This window comes from Pocillopora damicornis, chromosome 9 (assembly GCF_964200805.1).
Source record: "Pocillopora damicornis chromosome 9, jaPocDami1.2, whole genome shotgun sequence".
Taxonomy (NCBI): Eukaryota; Metazoa; Cnidaria; class Anthozoa; order Scleractinia; family Pocilloporidae; genus Pocillopora; species Pocillopora damicornis.
The window spans coordinates 12,945,696-12,966,700 of NC_142678.1; the positions used below are offsets into that span (position 1 = coordinate 12,945,696).

At 40.8% G+C, this 21,005-nt stretch overlaps 2 protein-coding genes across 4 annotated transcripts; one reads left to right on the top strand and one right to left on the bottom strand.

Moving 5' to 3' along the window:
- Positions 1–97: 97 nt before the first annotated feature.
- Positions 98–8,347, bottom strand: LOC113679439 (uncharacterized). Its single transcript, XM_027196397.2, has 9 exons — positions 7,847–8,347; positions 5,797–5,929; positions 5,354–5,666; positions 4,540–4,740; positions 3,951–4,025; positions 3,276–3,441; positions 2,801–2,866; positions 1,126–1,392; positions 98–318 (listed from the first exon to the last, which is right to left on the bottom strand). The coding sequence occupies exons 1-9, from the start codon at positions 7,959–7,961 to the stop codon at positions 128–130; spliced, it is 1,527 nt and encodes a 508-aa protein (XP_027052198.2). The 5' UTR covers positions 7,962–8,347; the 3' UTR covers positions 98–127.
- LOC113679432 (uncharacterized) lies at positions 8,340–20,551 on the top strand. 3 transcript variants are annotated; one of them, XM_027196389.2, is made up of 9 exons: positions 8,340–8,536; positions 13,922–14,051; positions 14,490–14,802; positions 15,408–15,608; positions 16,338–16,415; positions 17,299–17,461; positions 17,639–17,692; positions 18,239–18,526; positions 19,606–20,551. In XM_027196389.2, exons 1-9 carry the CDS (start codon positions 8,419–8,421, stop codon positions 19,794–19,796), a joined length of 1,536 nt encoding a protein of 511 aa, XP_027052190.2. In that variant the 5' UTR covers positions 8,340–8,418; the 3' UTR covers positions 19,797–20,551. The 3 variants fall into 3 exon arrangements, with proteins under 3 accessions (XP_027052190.2, XP_089039106.1, XP_089039105.1); XM_089182980.1 differs by having other exon boundaries at positions 8,362–8,536; positions 14,471–14,802; XM_089182979.1 differs by lacking the exon at positions 8,340–8,536 and adding an exon at positions 11,672–11,811.
- Positions 20,552–21,005: the final 454 nt, after the last annotated feature.

Consider the following 21,005-nt stretch of genomic DNA (forward strand, 5'->3'; position numbering starts at 1 on the left):
GTGTCTCTGGTTTGCATAACTATATCAAATTTTCCTTATCCCTTGTACAGAAAGGAACATCAACATGTTGAGCCTATCTATCAAAACTTTAGCAAAATTAAGATCAGAAAACAAAAGTACGTTTAGTCTACATTTTTCTGATCCTCTCATAAGCGTAAGCGACATTCAGAACAGTGGCCTCATCAAACTTTCTTCCCACAATCATCATACCGACTGGTAAGCCATCACTGAAGCCGGCGTTGATTGACAGGGCTGGGTGACCCGTCATATTGAAGGTGCATGTATTTACGTAGTTCTCACTACAACATTGCAGATACTCTGGAGAGAAAAGAAATTTAAGAATGATTAAATGACGGAAATAAAGATACAACTCAAAGATTTGGTAATTGAGAAAAGTTCAGTAATAACAAAAATTTAGAAGCAAACCAAAAGATAAATTTGCTGTCAATCTAACACTAACAGCAGCCTTCCTCGACTTTATTCTTAATCTATGCAGTTTCTCATACACCAGACCCCATGTAATTTTTACCGATGAAGTTTACCATATTATCGATTGATATGTACTGCCTAAAATTTGTACCCAGGCCTTCCCGGTTTAAAAATGGTATAAATTTTAGTTTCACGGTAGGATCTGGGAACGAGATTAGTAGGCGCTGTGACTCTTACATATAGAGAAGCCAGTAAAGAAAGAAACCCTCATAAACAAACGAAAATCTGCATGAATTTAAAATTTTATAAACCTTTTTCACCCTAACAGTATTCAAGATTATCCATACACTTCCAAAGATGCTGACAAGGGGAATTTGTTTAACAATCAAGAGCTTTTTTCGGCGGTGATCATTTCCTTTCTCCTTGTGACCCTAGTGTGGGATTCAGGGGTGATACTGTAAGAGCAAATTAAATGCTAGTTGCAAGGGTGCAAGGGTTATTAAGGCAACAACGTATTTCTCAGAAGAGGAACAAATATCTTGGCCGTAAAAGACTTTTTTCACGAAGAAGACCGATGTTATTTTTCTTTTTCTTTCTTTGTTTCATGCAGAAAAAACTTGTTTTATAAAAAGGGCTGCACCTTACACTGCTTAGTTACTCATTTTTTATGGTTTATCAATTAATTAATAAAGTTACCTCTTAGAGGAATATTTGGAAGAGGTAATGGTCTGGCTTTCTTCGGATTGGTAGGCATTATCAACACGTCGACTTTGGTCAGTGCCTCGTCAAACACTGTTCTTAGCTTCCACGCTAGATTGCGTGCCTTAAAGAAAAACTCATCGTTATAATTTTTTTGCAAGTATCTTCCTTTGATAGAGGCGACCTTGAAGTCGGCGCTGATATCATTTGCTCGAGTCTTTAGTCCTTGTGCAAACCATTTCTGGAGACTGGTAACCTGATAGCCTTCAGAGTAAATGTAAATGAGAAACTGAAAGAGTGTTCACAGTTTTCATGTTAAGTAGTAGTGGTCTATCGCAAGCTCTCTTCAAAGTGTTTTAGGGCCTGTTTGATTGGCGATGGAGAACCCCAGGTAGTTGAGATAACCCCTTCAGCCGTGACCGAAAAATAGCCCGCGTTTACACCCAATCTTACCGCACGGGAATGCTGGGATGAGGACTCTGAGGGATGAGAAGTTCTTGGTGCGCTTGGAAATTTAACATGAACGAGACCCCGGCTGGGTAGGTTACCCCATCTTAAAACGTTTACATGGCAAATTGTCACCCCGGCTGACAGGGTTACCCTACCCGGCAGACTGAGCAACCCTTCCAGGGACACGGTTACCCCACCTATCATGTAAACGTAATCGTCATAAAATTATAGATTATGTAGACAGATAGGTTACCCCACCTAGGTGGGTTACCTCACCAACTTGGGGTCCCTCACCAACTTGGAGTCCCTTACCCCCATGTAAACGGGCCAGCTAAGGCTATTAGCTTTTAGCTACCGTTCTTGTTCTATAATGCAAGATGTGCTGTGTACAGTCGACTCTCGCCCGGCGGACACCTCGCTATTACGGACGCCCCGTCATTGCGGACAAGAGCCAGGCTCCAGCGAAACGCATGAAGAAATGACTGAAATAAATTCCCGTTATCACGGACTCTCGCTATTTAGGAAATGCAGACACTTTCATGGCCCGCAGCGCGATATTTCACTTGTTTTTCTCTCCCTATAGCGGACACTTGTATAAGAGTATACAGCGACATTACGATAAAAGAAAGCAAGGAAACCATTTTTCAATTGAGTGCGAACATAAGAATTTCCTGCCTGCGGCCCGATCTTTTTGCGGTTCGTGCGGCTACGTCAGAAACTTTATGTTTGCGTAGCTACATATTATTTCATTTGTTGAGAGACAACATTTTTTTTTCTTTCGTATGCCGCTATTAAGAACTCTCGCTATTACGGACACTAAATCCCCCCACAACCCACCCGAGCGTGTCCGCAAGAATGGGAGTTGACTGTAATAAGGGTTAACTGTCTTGCCCCCGAACACAGTGAAAAGAACAGGACCTGAGCTCAAACCCATCCCTTTCACACCACACTCCAAACAACCAGGTACCTTAACTCTCTCTGAGTAGCCTGCGGAACATGTGTAATTTTTAGGGTTTTATTTAGACGGCCAGGCAAACGCGAAGCAAAATTGAAGCGGGAGTCACGCGTGAGGTAGAGAGCGCCTGAAAAACGTCTAAGAATTACACTTGTTCTACAGGCTTCTCCCCAAGGCATACACCGCTGTAAACTCCTGGAGACGTTTGGCTGCTGTTTCTACTTCATTCATATTTTTGCCTTTATTTTCAGTGGGGTCAGGACCTACCGTTTGTCTCAAAAAATCTGTCAGGCCAGAGTCCTCCTTCGGTAAAAGCGTCATAGATAACAGTTGCTAAGAGAAAAAACAAAAGAGAAGCCTCACTTACTAAGCCCCGCATAGTATTGAATAAGGGACTGGTGGGAGGATTTGCTTATGTCACAATAAATTTTGACTGATCGCCCAAAAGGCTGTGTAATATTTTTCGTCTGATCCCCCCTCATTGACTGTAAATTGGCAGTCAATTTTCTTAAGCTCCCCTCCCTCCCCCTTTATACTCTGTAGGTGACGACTGATCTCTCCGTCCATTCCCCCCCCGAAAATCTTGTTATTCCCCCCGAAATCCTCAGCCCTTCCTCAAACGGTAATAAAACATATAGCTGGTCCCTAAAACGCTCAGATTGGAAAGGAGTGATCGAAATATATACTATCAAGGTAGCCGATTTATTGCTTTCGATCATCACAAAGTACAAATTACACTTACCATCCAAATGCATCGGAATAGAGACATCTTGTAGGGTCGCACCCGATTCTGTAGCCAGGTGTTTAGCGGCCCTTTTGATGCATTGGTCAACATCGGGCTCAGATTGGGGATGAGAAAAGCCTTCCGTAAGAAGTCCGAGTCGAAGATGAGAGATTTCACTCGTAAGCTGTCAAAAAATGATAAATGGTGATTGGAAAATGATAAATAACACACGATAAACGATAAACGATGAACTGTAAACGGTGAATGGAAACAAAAAACGGCAAAAGGTTAACGGGAGAAGGTAAATAGATCACGGCAACAGTTATAGGCAAACGATGAGCAATAAACTCTAAGCGGCAAAATGTGAACTGTAAATGGCAAATACCTATCGAGGAACTGCGTTGAAGCGCTAGTTTATTAGGCATTCTACATCAACATTTAGCATGACTTTTTTCCTCAAAAGGGCGAAAAAGTTTCAGTTGAAAGTCATACGGGAATAGTGGGAAATTCTTACGAGCAAGTTAACAGCTGATTGTAGCCGTCGATAGAAAAATTCGTAAAGAAACAACTTATTCATACCGCAGTCAAACCAGCCAATCAAACGACAAGGTGAATTTGTTTCAGAAAGAGCCCGTTAAAATTGTGACGCTGACCAAACAGATCACGGCTTTGGAAACAAGATAGCTTCGTCACCTGATTTACGTAATTTTCCACTTGCAGTTCATGAGGCTGGCGATAATCAAGACCATCGTCTGAGCCAGCTGTAATCTTCAATAAAAAAAATTACAGTTAAACTGATTCAGAATACTTTACATCAACAAAAGTACGTAGAGCTATACCGGATAACATTTTCAATTAAGGCTTTCGAGAGCAAACAGTTCAGCAAAAACGTAGATTAGTTCGTGTAAACAGCGATTATTGCAGCAACAAGAAACACAACTTGAGATGTTGTGAAAACCAAAAGCTTAAGAAAAATTAAAGATTAAAAGAAAATCTCTGTCAACTCACAACTCACCCATGTAATATCTTAAAGAAAAAAATAAGTGTACGCGACCTCTTCCCCAGTTGTAGCGTTGGAGAAATGAAGCCTAGATAATACAGTTGAAACGCACATGAGGAAAAAGAGCGTTAGGGAAAACCTGTGTGAGAAAAGCAAGGCTATAAAGAAAACCCGCAATTTGCGAAATGCGCGTAATCAAAGACATGCACCGCCTCGCGTATTTTTTTGTCATGCCCCTCATTATTTCAACGCGTTTTATCAAGAATTTCCCAAAATACCAACCTCGAGTAATAACGCTACATCGTGCACAGTTTTGGCCATCAAGCCTACGTGATCGAGGCTGAATTCCATGGGTACAATACCCGTATATGGAACAAGACCTAGAGTAGGCTTCAACCCCACAATGCCACAACGTCCTGCTGGATTACGAATGGAGCCACCTTGATCAGCACCTACCGCCATGTCCACGTGACCTCCTGCCACCTGAAAGCTCACGAGAATATAAATTAAACGTGAAGAACACATTTCTCATGCAAAATTGGAAATTTCTTCCGCATTATTGATTATATCACGAATGATGTTACAGACCACAATACGTGGGAGCTTTGTGTTCTACTCTATGTTGCAAGTGTGTGGGTTCATTTATGTCCTCTGTTAACACAACGCTGAAGATCTAGAAGAAGGAGAGGGGTACTTGTCTGAGAGGGCTCAGAGGTCTACATATTTGCAAGGACTAATGTTCCTGAAAAGGTAAAAGGACAGTCGAGCCAAGTGCCCTTACAGCCGGAGTGTATTCCCGTAGATGGGATGCCAATTCATCTCAAGCTTAACCCCGGCATTTTTTCAGCCTTTCCGACAATTAGTTGGTACCCATTTATACTCCTGCGTGGGGAGAGTAAGGTGTTCCTTGCACAAGAACGCAACACAATGACCCGGCCAGGTCTCGAACCCAGACTTCTCGACCCGCAGTTCAGCGCTCAAAACGGTCGGCAGTCAGTGATCATGAGCTCTGCAAAATGAACTTGAGATGTCTGTGGAGAACGACATGCTGATCATTGCACTGGACTAGAATGTATGCACCATTTATTAATCATACCAGAGCGGCACACCCTGAAGAGGATCCACCTGTCATTCTTGTTTCATCAAGCGGGTGAACTACAGGACCGGTGGCCGCATTAAAGCTACCTCCACTGTTGCATAAATTCTCGCAAACAGCCTTCCCCATGATACGACCACCAGCGTCTAGTATCCTTGTCACGACGGTGGCGTCGACATCCGGGGTATAACCTTCTAATATCTGGGAGCCCATCATCATTGGAACACCCGCGACACAGATACAGTCCTTGATGGCGATCGATTTACCCTGAAGTTTTCCATTTGGAGCGCCAGGAATGTCACAGCGCCAGTACCTTAGGTGAATGAGACAAGAAAGTCAAATATACTCCGAAGACCTTTGCACAGAGTGATTCGGATGTAGACAAGGAGTTTCAGCTGCCACACTACATTAGTAAAGCAATACATTGTTTAAGTCTAACTTACCATGCGTTATAAGGGTTGTCCTTGGGCCCGGTCGGTCGATAACCAGGCGTGCGGGGGTATTTTACTGGTAGCTTGGGATCGGGTATTTCGTTAAACCTTTGATATGTTGCTTGAAGCGAGTCATCAATAACGTCTGTTAAATCAAGTGAGATGGTTAAATTAATTTTAGAAAACGGTCATCTTTCCTGCTTTTTCCGCCTACTTCCCACCTCCCAAAGAGTTATGAGCAACACTATGTTGATTCAAAGAAATGCAAGACTGAGTGGACTGACTCGGCAAAGCTATTTCCTTAATCGTATAGAATTACAGTGTATGAGCCTCGAAAGGAGTGTCAAAAGTCAAGCAATATGATGAACAGTCCAACATGAACTCCTGGGAGCTTAGCAGCCGCTAGATCTAAGCCAAAAGGCCTAGTGCTGATCGTCGGCAACATTCACTAAAATTTAACATATCTGTATGAAACACCGACTACAAACAGATAAAATAAAAATACATTATTTTCTATTAGTAGATACCAAACAAGTGAATAGTGCTTTTTGCACGCGCTGATTGGCCAGTTCAGAAGTGAATATCTAGTACTATTCACCGATGAGTCAAAACCACGGGTCACGAGTTTAATGACCATTAACGACATAACGAGTTTCTGACCATTTTTTGGTATCTTTATAGAAATAAACTATTTTTTTTTGCATCGGTGTGGTATATACTAAAACAATTCTTCGTCTCAGTGTCGGTGAAAGTGATGGATATTTACCACTATTCACCTCCACTTTGGTGGATAATTGTAAATTACTTTAGGCTGAAAAGTAATGTAATGAGAGTCATCTTCTCAAAATAAGTCTTTCATACTAGATCACATTTTTACCAGATCACGATAAAATGTCATTAAACTCGGCACTTGAAATAATAGAGAAATTTAGTGTTATCAACTGAGTTGATAAAGTAAATTGGCCACTGTAAAGAGTTAAAGGCTGATGTTTCGAGCGATAGCCCTTCATCAGAGCGATTGAAGGAATTGTGGGTTGTATGTGGGTTTATATGCAGAAAATGGAGCTACGCTATTGGTGGGAATATGACGACGCTAGCCTTCTAACTCTTTACGATGGCCAGTTAACGTCATCAACTCAGTTGTTAGCACTAAATTACCTTGTTATACTCTCCCACCGACGCAGCGCCACAGTTTCTTCAAAAACTTACCCCCTTTATTTACTTAAAATAATAGATGTTTGAGTAAACAGTATCAAGACTATTGCATTTGACAATGGACTAACAACCGACGATTAATTAAATATTCGCCAGATACCACAAGCTTTTAAAGTTTGTTACTTTGGAAGAAACAATAACCAAAACCTCTCCTGAAGAATCTTCCGAGGGAATATTTCTGAAAATGCGCTGTGGCAGCTCGCTTAGATCAAGAAACTAATGAAACATCAATTCTGAATACTGTATAGCGCCAGAAACGAGTAAGTTAGTCCACGAGAAAACTTCACTAATCGGTGTACACGTCCTCTATTAAAATACGAATGCTGGTAATTCCTCATCCACATTCTGTTCCCATTTCTGTGTTCTCAGTCCACGGGATGCATTCCCTCGTTCATAACCTAGCCTGTGTGTTACTTTCAGACTGTAATTTCGTAGTCTGTAGTCCGTAGCTAGTAGTCCGTAGTCCGTATTCCGTAGTCCTTAGTCTTTGAGCCACGATCCTTATTTTATGCCTACCTCATAGAAGACCATACGAACATTCGTCTACCTCTACCACTCAAGAAATTCGGTTTGTTTTGAAAATTTCCAATTTGAACGCTTCAAAACTGTGAGTTCCTTTCACATGCTGACTGAAGTTTCTGGAATATCGTGTGATAACCGCAAGGAGACTTCTCAATCATAGTCTAACATTAATATACAGAGGACACGTATAGCCGATCGCGCAATCACGCCGGTGTGGAAAGTCTGTAAAAATATTTACTTACAGAGTGGAGCACAAAACAAGGGTGATGTTTATGTGCGTTAGAAATTAAAAATGGTTGCTTCTGTCTAATTTGACGGTACTAACCTTTGTATTCTAGAATTTCATCTTGTCCTAAGTCGTAACCAAGCTCGGTAGATATTTTGGTAAGTTGAGCAGTGCTTGGAGGTTTAACCACTTTTTCCTTGTACGTGGATTTCATCTTTTGTGGACGCCACCTAATTATAATACTTAACCGACCAATGTTATCTAAAACAGCACTCGATAAGTTATTCCTTCACCAGATTAACGCCGCCATTACGCTAAGGCTGAAAATGTCCATAGGCGGGCGAGCGGCCAACTGTGAAATGCAAATGACGACAGAAGCGATAATCTTTTCATGTACTAAATTGGGGGTCGTTGTTCGCTTAGATATTGCGATGAAGACAAATCCTATCCTATCCTATGCTTTTTTGTTTTAAATTTATATCATCACAAGTGGATAATATAATTTAAAACAAAAAGCTTTCGAACTAGGACTGGTCAAGAGAAATCAATAGGCGGTCACGAGGTGATCATGCAAGGCGTCTTTGCGTGACTCCCATGATAGAGCGCTGACCGGGTTAGTAAGATCGCGCTTTCTTTCCTCTGATCGAAATTAAGAGCATCCTTAACATACAATGGATGCGAACCGAACTGAAGGATCCACATTACAGGGGCCCAGTGCTGAAGAGATAAGGTCACTATCTCGACGAATGGGCTTTGTTATTAAAGACGAGGAGATATCCGTTTATTTAGGTAAGTAGTTTCTTTTTAGCCTGGTTTTCACTATCAATGATTTCACAGTTCGCACAGAACTCTACAGACAGGACAGTGCTAGCACAGGGGTTAAACATCAGCTCCGCTCGTGTGTTTTAATTGTGTTCCTCAAGGAAACTCGGTGGAAATACGAAGTTTTGAATTTTCGCCAAACGGGCAAAAAATTATTCGTTTTTGCAGTGCAACGTCTTGAGCGAGTATAAGGCGTTGCGTGACTCAGCTTTTCGTCTTTGCTTGCGGGCTGCGCTGCGTTTAAACAAACAGTAGGGGGGGGATGTTACTTGTGGAGGTGGGGGGGGGGAGAGGGGGAAGGGGAGGGGCGGAGAAGAGGAAAGAGGGTTTTCCAAAGGTTAAGGGAGGAATCTGCCATATTCTTATATAATTTTTAAGCGACGATTCAGTTTTTTATTACAGCCATTTTGAAAGCAATGGTGGTCCCTGTAATCTGATTGGCTCTAATTGGTGTGATTTATTCACAAATCGCATTTTTTTGCTTTAAATCACATCTTTTCCCCAGCTAATGAGTTGGTTACACTAAAAACAAAACAACCAATCAGACTTCAAGGCTTGTTTAAAGTAACCGATCAAATCGCAGGAAGATGAAAGACATGGAGTATCATGTAGCAAATTTTGCAACTTTTGTTTTCAAAACTCTCACTTTTTCCTCCCAAAAAGTGGATGAATTTAATTTCAAACCGGCTCAGTATTGCATTAATAAAATATTTGAACTGACCAAGTCCTGTATTTGGGCGATCTCAATATGGATGTAATAAAGTGGTAATTGAACCTCGTGTTGTGCAATTTTGGTCTGAAATCATAATTGTGATTTCAAATCGAACTCGCGCTGCGCGCTCGTTCAATTTTGAAATCACGCGTATGATTTCAGCCCAAATTGCACTCCACTCAGTTCAATTACCATTACAAATTAGGGAATCTGATTTCCAAGGGACAACTCACGTCCTGAAACTGAAGACTTAATTAATATCATGAATCACTAAATAATCTTTTAAATACTGCATTTTAGTGAATAAACGTACACTTACGGTAGCTGTCTTTGCAGGAATTTTCCATGTTCAGTAGTTTTAGTTGTTACAATTTTTGTCTACGAACAGTCTATGCTTTTTGGCAAAGTCCGTCATGCGAGTCTAAAAAATCAGTACAAAAATTAGCGCGCCCTGCCGCGCGGAACTCTGGATGTGAGAACTCTGATAGTTCCACGCGGCGCGCCAACATCATCCCTAACTCCATTTTTTTTTTTTTTTGACCAGCGCAACGGATCCGGACTACACCAAAAGGGAGAGAATGTTCGTCAAGTACATTTTAAGGGGTAACAGTTCCTGTAAGAGGGTGAATGGGGGGGGGGGGGTCCACTCGTCGGTTGTCGGTTAAAATTCAGTCACTTTGTCGGTAGTCGGTTGAAATTTTCGATCTTTGTCGGTTGTCGGTAAATCTCAGTTAATAATTAAAAATTCATGTTAATTATTAATGTTTGTTATAAAATTCACCTAGTTTCAAGACTTTGAGCCCCATATAACGTGTAAAACTTGTAACTTGAAAGATTGCATCATTTGATTGCCCTTAAACTTCATTAACTCTGGTTTTGTTTTTGCGTATTTATCCCAGTTTCTCAGTCCCAATATCCTCCCGAAGCAATAATACCGTTGCAAGCGTCATAAATACAAATGTCATTTACTACTTACTGTCACAAGTCGAGACGCACAAATGCACGAACAGCTCTGTGCCGAATCGGGTAATACACGCTCTCTTGACAAGCTCTAGATGTTTTTCATTTTCGGTGTCTTCATCATCAGAATCTGTCTCATATTCATCAATTTGTACCTCTCTTTGATCCTCGAACATCTCAGAAACATCCCCATCATCCACAAATTGTATACTGACAACTGGTTGTGGTACGGAATTCGATCGAATGATTTGATTCGATTTCCTCAGGGAATCGAAGTCTCTCTTCAGACTCGTTGGCGGTGGGTTGAACAGCGTAGACAGCAGGCGGCAAGGCCCCAGCTTTATCTTTTGTTGTCTCACTCCTAACCTTCCGTTGGTGTACTGTAGTTCTCTAACCATTCTTTCATCAGTTCTGTTCATCAGTATGTCGTCTGCAAATTCTGGATCAACGTCGATCACGCTCATATACAGTCTATCCATCCCTTTTTTCAGCAAAGAAACAGACACTTGAGTCTTCTGTGACACAGTTCCCTGTGGACCATTCACTCAAGCAAACAAGCGCCTTCTTATTACACTCCTCGCAATCAGTTGCTACTGCCATAACGACTAACTTTTGACACATCAAGTTTCTACCTAAACAGGCGTCACATGCCCTTAACGATGAGATTTGAGAAACTTGTCCATTATCCTTGCAGGTCGCACAGACCGATTTTGATGATGGGCACTCCTCGCATTTGCTTATTTGCTAAACAATTGTTTCACTTGAAACAATATGTTTAACACTACGCTGACCTTTCAAGCAATTTTCATAGGTATGTGCTATCTTTCATGCAGAAAAATATTTCTTCTCCAGTCACGGATTTGGGTCGGAAAAAAACCGCCGCGGGTATTGCGGCACCGTTATCAAGCGAAGTCGCAATTGTTACGTCTGCACTGGTGATTAGATTGGTCTTTATCTTTTCAGGGTCTGGAAGAGGATGCTTTTTTACGAATTTCTCGTCCACTTTATGCGTGAGGCCAATTAATGGTTTTTGCCGTGGGTCGTATTCTAGACCAAGCTTCAGAGCCGTCCCGTCGCTCGCCAAGGACACTGGGATAACGTGTACTTTCTTATTATCAACAATTGCACGTAGATCTGCTTTTGGATGCTGACACAAGGAGAAGAGCGACAGCAGATGAGGCTTGATCGTTCCACTCTCGGTTGTGTAGCCTGATTGGCATCTTTTTATCGCGTTTAAGGAAGGTCCACACAAGTTAAAATCCACGAATACTTTGAATTCTTTTTCGCCGCCTCTCCCTGTTCCGAGGAAGCCTGGCCCTCTGACGAACTTTCTTGTTCTCTCACCCCCAAGGTATTTGATGGACGAAAAAATCACAGACCTCGTCATCCCGTTTGAATTCAGAAGCAGTTTTGGGATTAACCAATGCAGATGAAGTTGTATCATTAAGGAACTTGTAATAAATGCAACTCTCTGACAACGACTTGCAAGCTAAACAGTAATTGCTGTCAAGTTGCGTTATTCATTACATTATATTCATTGCTTCTGCTCTTCCGGCCAAAAAGTAAGAAGGTAATAGGAAATTCTATAGTTACCTTTCATGTGGATACTTCGTAAACTAGAAAAAATACAAACTGCTCTTCTGATCTCATCTTTGTGAAAACAAATATCGATAATGTCGGCCCATGTCGGTAGTCGGTTAATTTTTTTTCTGTCGGTAGTCGATAATTCTTGGTTTTCACCCACGTGACTTTTGTCATGATGACGGTTGCTATCCGCCTTGTTGGTGCCCAAACAAATAGTTACAAATGCGCTTGTATTAAGGTGTGAGTGAGAAAGCAGACATGGTTCTTTGTGTAGTTTCGGCTGCGGCAGCAGAAGTGATCGGGACAAAGGGATTGGATTTTATCGAATACCATCAGTTATTAAAAATAAGTCTTCCTTCGAAGAAGAATTGACAACAGGAAGGAGAAGAAAGTAGATACAAGCGATAAGTCGCAGCGACACGATGTGAGAATAAAGGTAAAGATAGACCAGTACGGACTCCCTGTGTGGCTTTCGTGGTCGCGCCGCATTACCGCCTTCTGAATAATATTTTTTGCTCTCACAGGCATGTTTTAAAGAGATTTTCCCGCTTTATAAAAAAAGATCGGAGGTTTTGTAAAATCTATTTTCAGCAAGGGCTGATTGTGTATCAGACTCCACTGTTCCATCAATATTTGTTTTAAATTTTTAACTGCATGGTGGTACGTTTTGACGAAAGGCAATAAACGTTCGTGACCTTTCGGCTTTTGTGTATGTTTATATGCCGATTGTCAAGAGGCAAAGTTGACCTCCAGACAGACACCTTTCTATGATGTTTTCTGGGTACCCTCTTGCTTCGAGGCTTTATTTGAATTTCAAACGGCCTACTTCAAATGTTTTTTCCAAGAGGTAGTTCTAGGCAATCTTACTTTAATGAACCGTATTTTACGCCTGGTGGGTGGCACGAGGCGAATTGCGTAATTTGGAAAGTCTCGGTCTGCCTCTGATGAGTTTCGATGTCCCAGATGGAATTTTTTGCGAATCTTTCCCCTTTGAACACCGTGGTATCGAGAAAAGTGATTTTGTTGATTCTCTGATATTTCGTGAATTTGATAGTTGAGTGGAAATAGTTAGCCCGTATAATGAACCGATTTACCTCTTGTCTCTCACAATCCCGAAGGGAGAAAACGTCATTAATGTAACGTATCCATTCTTTTGGTTTGGTTTCGCTTTGTTGGATTGATTTCTTTTCAATTTCCGCCATGAAAATATTGGCAAATGACACTGCTATTTTCATACCCTACGCGATTCCATGTTTTTGGAGTAAGCTCTCCTCAATGAATTAAAACGAATTTTCTTTAAGGATTGAGCCAAGCACTTCCGTGAGGCAGTGCGTTGGGATCGGTGCGTTATGATTGAGGAACTTTTCGTATGTTTCTCATACTATATTCGTTCCTTTTTCTTAACGTACATTTGTGTCTCACTTTCTGCGACAACCCAATTGTCTACAAGAAGATCGTTCATCCGTTGCGAATGTCTCACCTTCGCCACAACTACAATCTTGTTAACAATCTCTGCTCCTTGAAGAAGACTTTTGAATGCTTTCAGTTGCTTATTTGAACAATAACTTGTCTCCAGAACTAAATTAGAAAGAAGGTCCGAGACTTCTATCGAGGACAGACATTCTGAGTCGAATTGAGTGCTCGCTTCGAATGGTTACTGGATCGACACCAACCACATAAATTTTCTTAAAATATCGTTCTCGAACGTGGCCTTCTAGGCCCTCCGCTTAGTTCAAAAGCACAGGTATCCTAAGGAGAATATTCTCTTTTGATTCTGGATTTTTTTCACCGGGAATGTCCATAAAACAAAGTATTTGAAAGAGGGCACGGTAGAGATGGCGATATATTTGCATGAAATTTCTCACCTGAGATGTGCACCAACATGGCGGACGCTTAATTTGCATAAATGTATGACGTCAGCTGCAAACCGATAATTCTTTTCTCGTTTTGTCGGTAGTCGGTAGTATTTTTCGCCTTTTGTCGTTAGTCGGTTAACCCCACTCACACTCTCCTGTAATGGAGAGCCAATTAAAGAAATTGAGAGATGACGTTTTGTTTGGAAACGGAATTCTAAGATAAAAAATTTTCTTCCGCAGAGGCGATGACCAGTACTCTCCGTCATACTTATCAGCGGTTATACGACTTACCAGAGTCTAGACTCCCTGTGAAATATCCGCGGGAAGCCGGTTACAAGCCAGGGCCAGCTGAAAACCCTTACAATGCGTGGTGCGTATTTCTTTATGTCTGTTTGCTTTATTCTTTCTTTCTTGTCGATCAGCTGCTTCATCGGCGTTGAGAAAGGATTTTATGTGATAAAGCCATGACCACTGGTCTATGTTAAATCACAGTGCTTCTTAAGGGGAGGGGGGTAGTCTGGTTTTGTCAACAAGAAAGGGAGGATAGGTGGGAAGGGAAATTTGTTAAATTTGCCAACGAGCTTAACTTAGCAGACTATGTGTTGATTAATAATTCTCTAGGCATCCAATTTCTGTTTCTAACTAACGGTCTCCTCGATCATATAATCAAATCTTTAATCCAGCACGCTAGCGGCGAGTTCCATTGGTGAAAGTGCGCTTTCACAGAACGGCAATCGGTCGAGAGTAATCTTTCGTTTTCACGAGTCATTCATCAATAGCTCATAAAAGCTACTCCCGAGAATTTCAGGTCCTGGCGTTGTGACGTAACAGGCGCTCAAAGCGGTAAACTCCAAGGAAAAACTATCGCTATCAAAGATAACATCCCAGTGGCTGGACTGCCAATGACTAATGGATCCCGGATTTTAGAACATTATGTCCCGGATCATGATGCCACTGTGGTGACTCGGATATTAGATGCTGGAGGGATAATCACAGGGAAAGCCGTATGTGAGGAATGGTGTTTTACTGCCACTAGCTGCACCGCATTCACGGGTCCTGTTGTCAACCCTCACAATGAAACGAGAATGGCTCTCGGGTCTTCATCCGGCTCAGCAGCACTGGTGAGCCTATTTGTGTCATTGGATTGATTAATAATGTGCTCTAATGATCATGCTCTTTTCATTAAGGCATGTGAAAGGGTTTAAATAAAAGCCGCTTAACGGCTGTTTATGGCCGCCTGTAACATCTCTAGCCACCATTTTTGAGCCCGCGAGCAGTTAGGCTGTCGCCTTAGTTACGGCACAGCCGCCTGCTGAACCATCGGCGGCCCCCTACGATGAAAGTTATTGAAACCCCTGATGAACTGGATTAAAAAGGGCACAAATCCAGGTGAATTAATTACATAGGGCCAAGAGGGCCTAGTAATTTTCTTCAATAGCTGAACAGAACAACATCACGATATTTTGGGGTCGTTTTCTGGAAGGGAAAATATTACCTCCATAGTAAAGAAAAAAGCTGAAAATGAGCTGGATGGAATAAAAATACAGAAATGAATCAAATAGGAACATACACCATTGTAGATGGTAAAGAACGAGAAACAATAAAATTCTTTAATCTTAAGTTTAAGCCGTATTTTTAAAAATGACGACTGGTTCCTGACTAACTTAAACCACTCTCATTGTATTATACTGCATATCATCTGATGGTAACTACCAATTCATGGCAGGTGGCGGGGGGATACGCGGACATGGCCATGGGCGGTGATCAAGGGGGGTCCATTAGGATCCCCTCTGCTGCTTGTGGAATTGTGGGATTGAAGCCAACATACGGCCTAGTACCTTATACGGGAATGGTACCTATAAATCTCTTACTGGATCATACGGGACCTATGGCAAGGACCGTCTCGGATGTAGCTTTGCTCTTAGAGGTAAAGTAGCTGTTTATAATATATTATTTTAAAAAAATTCAGATCCTTCTTTGTAGCTATGCTATTTGCCATGCACCATGTAGCTACTACTCATCGATTTGCTACTAAGAGAGATCAAATTATTTTGGAGGCTTACATAAGGACATAACCAACTAGTATGGGTTTCTGTTGTTCCTGTGGCCCCATCTTCATTTAAAAAAAAAAAAGGTGCCATTTTTTAACGGCAAGAAAATAACCTGTACCCAAATTTCTTTAGGAAGCCTTAGCAACCTGCCTTTACCTGGAAATTCTCTCTAAAGCACTGCTTCGTAAAATCTTGGTCTTCTTTCCTTCTATTCCTCATCAGGCGTTGGATCTTTGACCAACCTTTAGAAACTCTCTCTATTCAGCACCCTTATTCCAGCCTCTGTGACTGCCGTTGTGGAAATGTCCGCTATGCGCCCTTTCTTTCATAGCTTTGTTGGTCTTCCTCTCTCTTTCCCATTTATCTTTACGGTTGGGACGATTTTCTTAATGTACCACTTTCGTTGAAATGTATAGAATATTTTTTTTCTGCTGAAGTTCCTCCCCCAAAAAATTATGTGGCCATTGTTCCGTTCTTCGTCTGTCCAATTTGGGTTCGTTGGAGGTAAAAAACGCACGTGTCCTTTTTCCAAATTATAAAAGTGAACGAAGTTCTGTTAAGTTAAAATATAATGCACTTAAGTTTCATTTTAAAATTATACGAAGGTGATAGCAGGATTGGATGGAGACCTGGATCCAAGACAACCACGTGACCTTGGTAAACCAAATTCCTACATCAATGAGGTAAACGAAGAACACTTGCGTGCATCGTGTCTTAGAAAAGATCAGAACTGACTTTACATTATCTTTGTAACAAATTTTTGTTCATAACAGTTTGCGCAAAATTGACCCAGATGACAGCGGTGTTAAGGAGCATAGCATCAACAAAATAATAACTAGTTATAGTTAACAGCTATTCACCGAAGGAAGGTGGTGAGTTTACCAAGCCGCTTCGCGCCCTTGTTAATATCCACCGCTGACCACCAACACTAAGGCGAATACTTGTTTGAGTATATACTAAAACAGTGAGATACTTTCGCACAAAAAGATGATTTTCACCAATTCATTCCTGAAACGATTACAATATTTTCGGGCGAAAATCCCACGCGAGTTGCTTGGAATATGAATATTAAAAGATAATCTGAGTCTGAGGGGCCAATCAGAGCTTGCCTTCAACGCTGTTCACCGTTTTTGTGTATACCAACTTCCTGGTAACCGAGAGTGAGGTCGTTACGGGGAAACCTCAAACTGAAGCCTTGCCGTGTTGCCTTACTGTAAATTAGATGTGAAATTGAGGTTACCTGGGGCTTTCCGGCACAATCTCAAATTAAAGGTAATTTTAAATTGTACCTTCGCTGTTCTTCAAAATTTTTTAATGCTTATCATTAAATTTACTCTTTAAGACTCCCTAAGAGTCGCCACGACACTTTTGTGAACTTTTGTGATCATCCTAATTTTTATAATCCGTAATCTGCACGTGAGCATTACCGCTGCTTTGATCTCGCGTTATATATATTATAATAATTGTTTACTTAGACAAAGTAAAACGATATCCGAGAGAAGTCGAGGATGTTTTTTTTATTATTATTTACATCTGTCGTCTATATCTTTATCCTCTGAATAATAGCTCAATGGAGATATTTCCACCTTACGGATCGGCGTTCTTCAAGAAGGTTTTGAGATGCCTGGAGCTGACACGGAAATTGTGTCATTTGTGAGGGAGGCCGCTGGCCGGTTTTCAACTTTGGGGGCTACTGTTGAAAACGTTTCAGTGCCAATGCATTTTGATGGTAATGTATTAAAAGTTCAGGTTGACATATTTTCCCAGTGAAAATGACTTAAAAAAATACTGTGTCAATACCAACCAATTAGGTGTCTCCTAAGTATCATTCACTTAAACATTTGCCATATTTTCGGTGTCATGTGAATGAGTTTTATGCTCATCTTTTTTCTCTCTTTCTCAACAGGAATTCTTATATGCGACGCAATTTGCTCAGAAGGCGGTTACAGACTACTCAGTGGTAAGTATATCGATATACCGTTTCACTCGTCCATAAACGTAACAAGCTGATGATCATTACTAATTTTATAGATGTTCGATTGTTACTAGACAGCAGCTTTTTTGTTACCAAGAATTCCATTTGGTAAAGTTATGCATTCTTACTTTTTACGTTTTTGGGCTTAAATTGTTTAATACCCTAAATAGAGAATATTGCTTAGGGTCAAGTCGTCACAAGCGTAGAACCTGAAAAGAAATATGAAGGCCCACCTGCTCTTCCAACTGAGTTAAAGAAAATCAAACTCTTTAGTAATGAAACGAAGCCATACGCAACAATTTACGTGTGCGATGCATCTTACATAATAATGCAAATAGCAGTGGGTATGTTGCGAGCGTCCTGTCCGGGGATAGAAGGAGGTGATACATAGTTAGTTTTTAGCTCGGACAAATGCTTCTAAAACATTAATCAAATGTTTTGCCAAATGTTCATATTTTCCATTCAGTTGGAAGCAGTCAAGACTCCAAGGGACTATTCAGAATTTTCCAAATGTTTTTTCGTATGTTTTAGGATATAATTCCGACGCAAGAGGATTTGTTGACACGAGTCTTCAGAAGGCCATTGGCCGTGGTTTACAATCTCATGCCAATGATCTGAGTGCTGCCGGAAAGTTAACAGTTATGCTTGGTGCTTATGTGCATGAAAAATTCCGAGGAGTATTTCACGGCAAGGCTATAAATTTATCACGAAAGTTGTGCGAGGAATATGATAAAGCTTTGGAATCTTACGATGTTCTGGTTTTACCAACGATAGTTACAAAGCCTCCCAAAGTTCAAGACAGAAGCCAACTTAATTTTGGTAAGTCCTGTGGGAAAAGCAATTCTTAACCGTTGGTGTTAAAACATTTTACCAAACTTGGCGGAACAAGGAATAAAGTGGAGGCGGTGGTGCACCTGTAGCCTGACATTTTCAAAATGGATTTTTGAGCGCGGTCTGTGTTCATGAAGGGTGATTTTTCTTGCGCATGTTTAATCCACAGGTGGGTTTTTTAGGCTGGGCATCGTGTAAGTATACCAGTTGCATTAAGGTTACACGAAATTGAGGTTTAGTCGATATTTTTTGGCCAAATATATTTTTTAGCGCTATATATTTGTTTATTCTGAAACCTACATCTAACAAAACAAATATTAGCGGGCAGACATTACTGAGAGGTAAAAAGCGAAAACCAGCTATTTTCCCTTCCCATATATACCATAAAACGAGACTTTTTAGCGGACACGGACATCACAATTCAGTGCCCCATTGGGACCCAAAGCTGAATTACGCAAACATTTGAACAAGTTTTATCCAAGATTATTCTGTAAAAAAACCTTAACATCCATAAGATGTTCAGTTCACGTTTTATGAAATGAGCTGAATTGCGCTCGCAGTTTAATTGGTTTTTACATATGATATATTTGAGCACAGTCACAATGATGAAATGACGTCACCACTAACAGCATTTTACTTTTTTCTCATATAAAACAAATCGATTTTATCTCGCAGTGGGTCTGTAGAATAGAAGATCACATAGGACGTTAAAATAAATTAAGAACATCAGCATTATCAGTGACACACTCAGTTACACCATGTGCACTTCTTTTTTTTTTGAGTGAACAGACACACGGCAACAATCTATTAGGTTCATTTTGTCGTAGAAAGTAAAGTAAACTGTTTGACTTATGCCTCAAGTTATGAATACATAAAACCCACGAGTCTTTTATTTTTCCAATTCATGCCATACTTTTCATCAATTGGATATCGGACGTTGCCCTCAAACCCTTTTTGTAAACGTCAGTAGTCATGACGGTTACTCGCCGACGGTTGCACTACGCGTCCGATTTTATCATTCACATACATGATTACCTACGCATTCTTTTCACACTTAATTCTTTTAGGAACGGCGTTTGACTTCTGTCAGAATACTGGTCCTTTCAATGTCACAGGACACCCAGCCCTGTCAATCAACGCCGGCTTCAGTGATGGTTTACCAGTTGGTATGATGATTGTGGGAAGAAAGTTTGACGAAGCCACTGTTCTGAATGTTGCTTATGCTTACGAGAAGATACGAGACTCTAAATCAATTTAATAACTTAAATTTTTTTGACGAGAAGATAAGTAACATATACTGCTTTAATTAGTAGCGAGAGACAGAAATTATGGTTAGCTAAACGAAAATAAATTTTCTTAACTCATCCATAGTACTTGTCTTTAAAGTTCCCTCGGGACAATCATTAAAAACGGATCAAAACTGAAAAAAGTGGTTACTTTGGGAGAAAGTTTAGCTAAATGAGAATTCTTTGTCTAAAATAGTAGTCAGTTACGCTTGAGAGAAGTAGATTCCAACGGTTCAGTGCTTAGCAGAGGTAAATTTTTATTTTAGAGGGGAAGAAGGCGAGACGTATTTTAACTAAAAATCTAAAATATATCTTCAATCATTATTCATCACTTGGATGGTTTATTTGGACCCAACATAATGACCAGCTCCCAGTTGGCTTGTTAGCTCTGTTGGTAGAGCGCTGCACAAGTACCGCAGAGAATATGGATTCAAAATCCCGGACGGGCCTGAATTTTTTTCAAGTCTGATTTCAACTACTAGTTCAGTAGTGTTCATAGCTGCGAAGATCTCCTATATTCATCTGAAAAGGCTAGTTGAACAGTCATTTGGTTGTTCGATTCGTACCTACGGACGTAGTCGATTCGTACACAGCTAGGATAATCCATACCCAGTCAGTTTAGCCGTTTCGTATCCATACTAATAAAATACGTTTTCCATATTAAGTATGTTTCAAGTATGATCAGTTTCTAAGGTCAATTAACATTATAATCTGCGTTCAATGTAAAGTTTATGTGGCGTCCATTTTTGTTCGCGACTACTGAATGTAAGGCCTGGAACCGAAATTGTGGGGTCTGGTCTCGTTAGAGTTGGGAAGGTCATAAGTATAAACCAACAGACCTTTACTGATATCTGTTCAAATGCTCAGACGTAAGCTATTTCGTGAGTTATCCTGGGTTTTGATCGTCACTACGGTCCACGGACATGAAAAGACGGGATGCCATTGGTTTCCTCCACGGAAAAGTATGAAAGTCGCTGCTTTGAAAATATGAAACTTTGACGATGTATGGGGTGCTACACAGCCATCTTTTTCGGAGGCATAACCATTGCTAACGGTACTAACTTACTGTAAGTAACTGAGTTAGTTTTAATAGTGACAGAAATGATAGCAGCCCGCTTTACATAAGGTCAGCGTGAACTTTGCAGACTCAAGAAGTCAGCATGAAAATGATGTTGGGGCCT

Excerpts from the sequence above, each read along its gene's own strand:
- LOC113679439 (XM_027196397.2), bottom strand. The coding sequence starts at position 7,961 with ATGAAATCCACGTACAAGGAAAAAGTGGTTAAACCTCCAAGCACTGCT. Across the intron at positions 5,667-5,796 it reads GACAACCCTTATAACGCATG|GTACTGGCGCTGTGACATTC; the intron begins GTAAGTTAGACT and ends CATTCACCTAAG. Across the intron at positions 4,741-5,353 it reads CTTCAGGGTGTGCCGCTCTG|GTGGCAGGAGGTCACGTGGA; the intron begins GTATGATTAATA and ends GTGAGCTTTCAG.
- LOC113679432 (XM_027196389.2), top strand. The coding sequence starts at position 8,419 with ATGGATGCGAACCGAACTGAAGGATCCACATTACAGGGGCCCAGTGCT. Across the intron at positions 14,052-14,489 it reads GAAAACCCTTACAATGCGTG|GTCCTGGCGTTGTGACGTAA; the intron begins GTGCGTATTTCT and ends CGAGAATTTCAG. Across the intron at positions 15,609-16,337 it reads ATGTAGCTTTGCTCTTAGAG|GTGATAGCAGGATTGGATGG; the intron begins GTAAAGTAGCTG and ends AATTATACGAAG.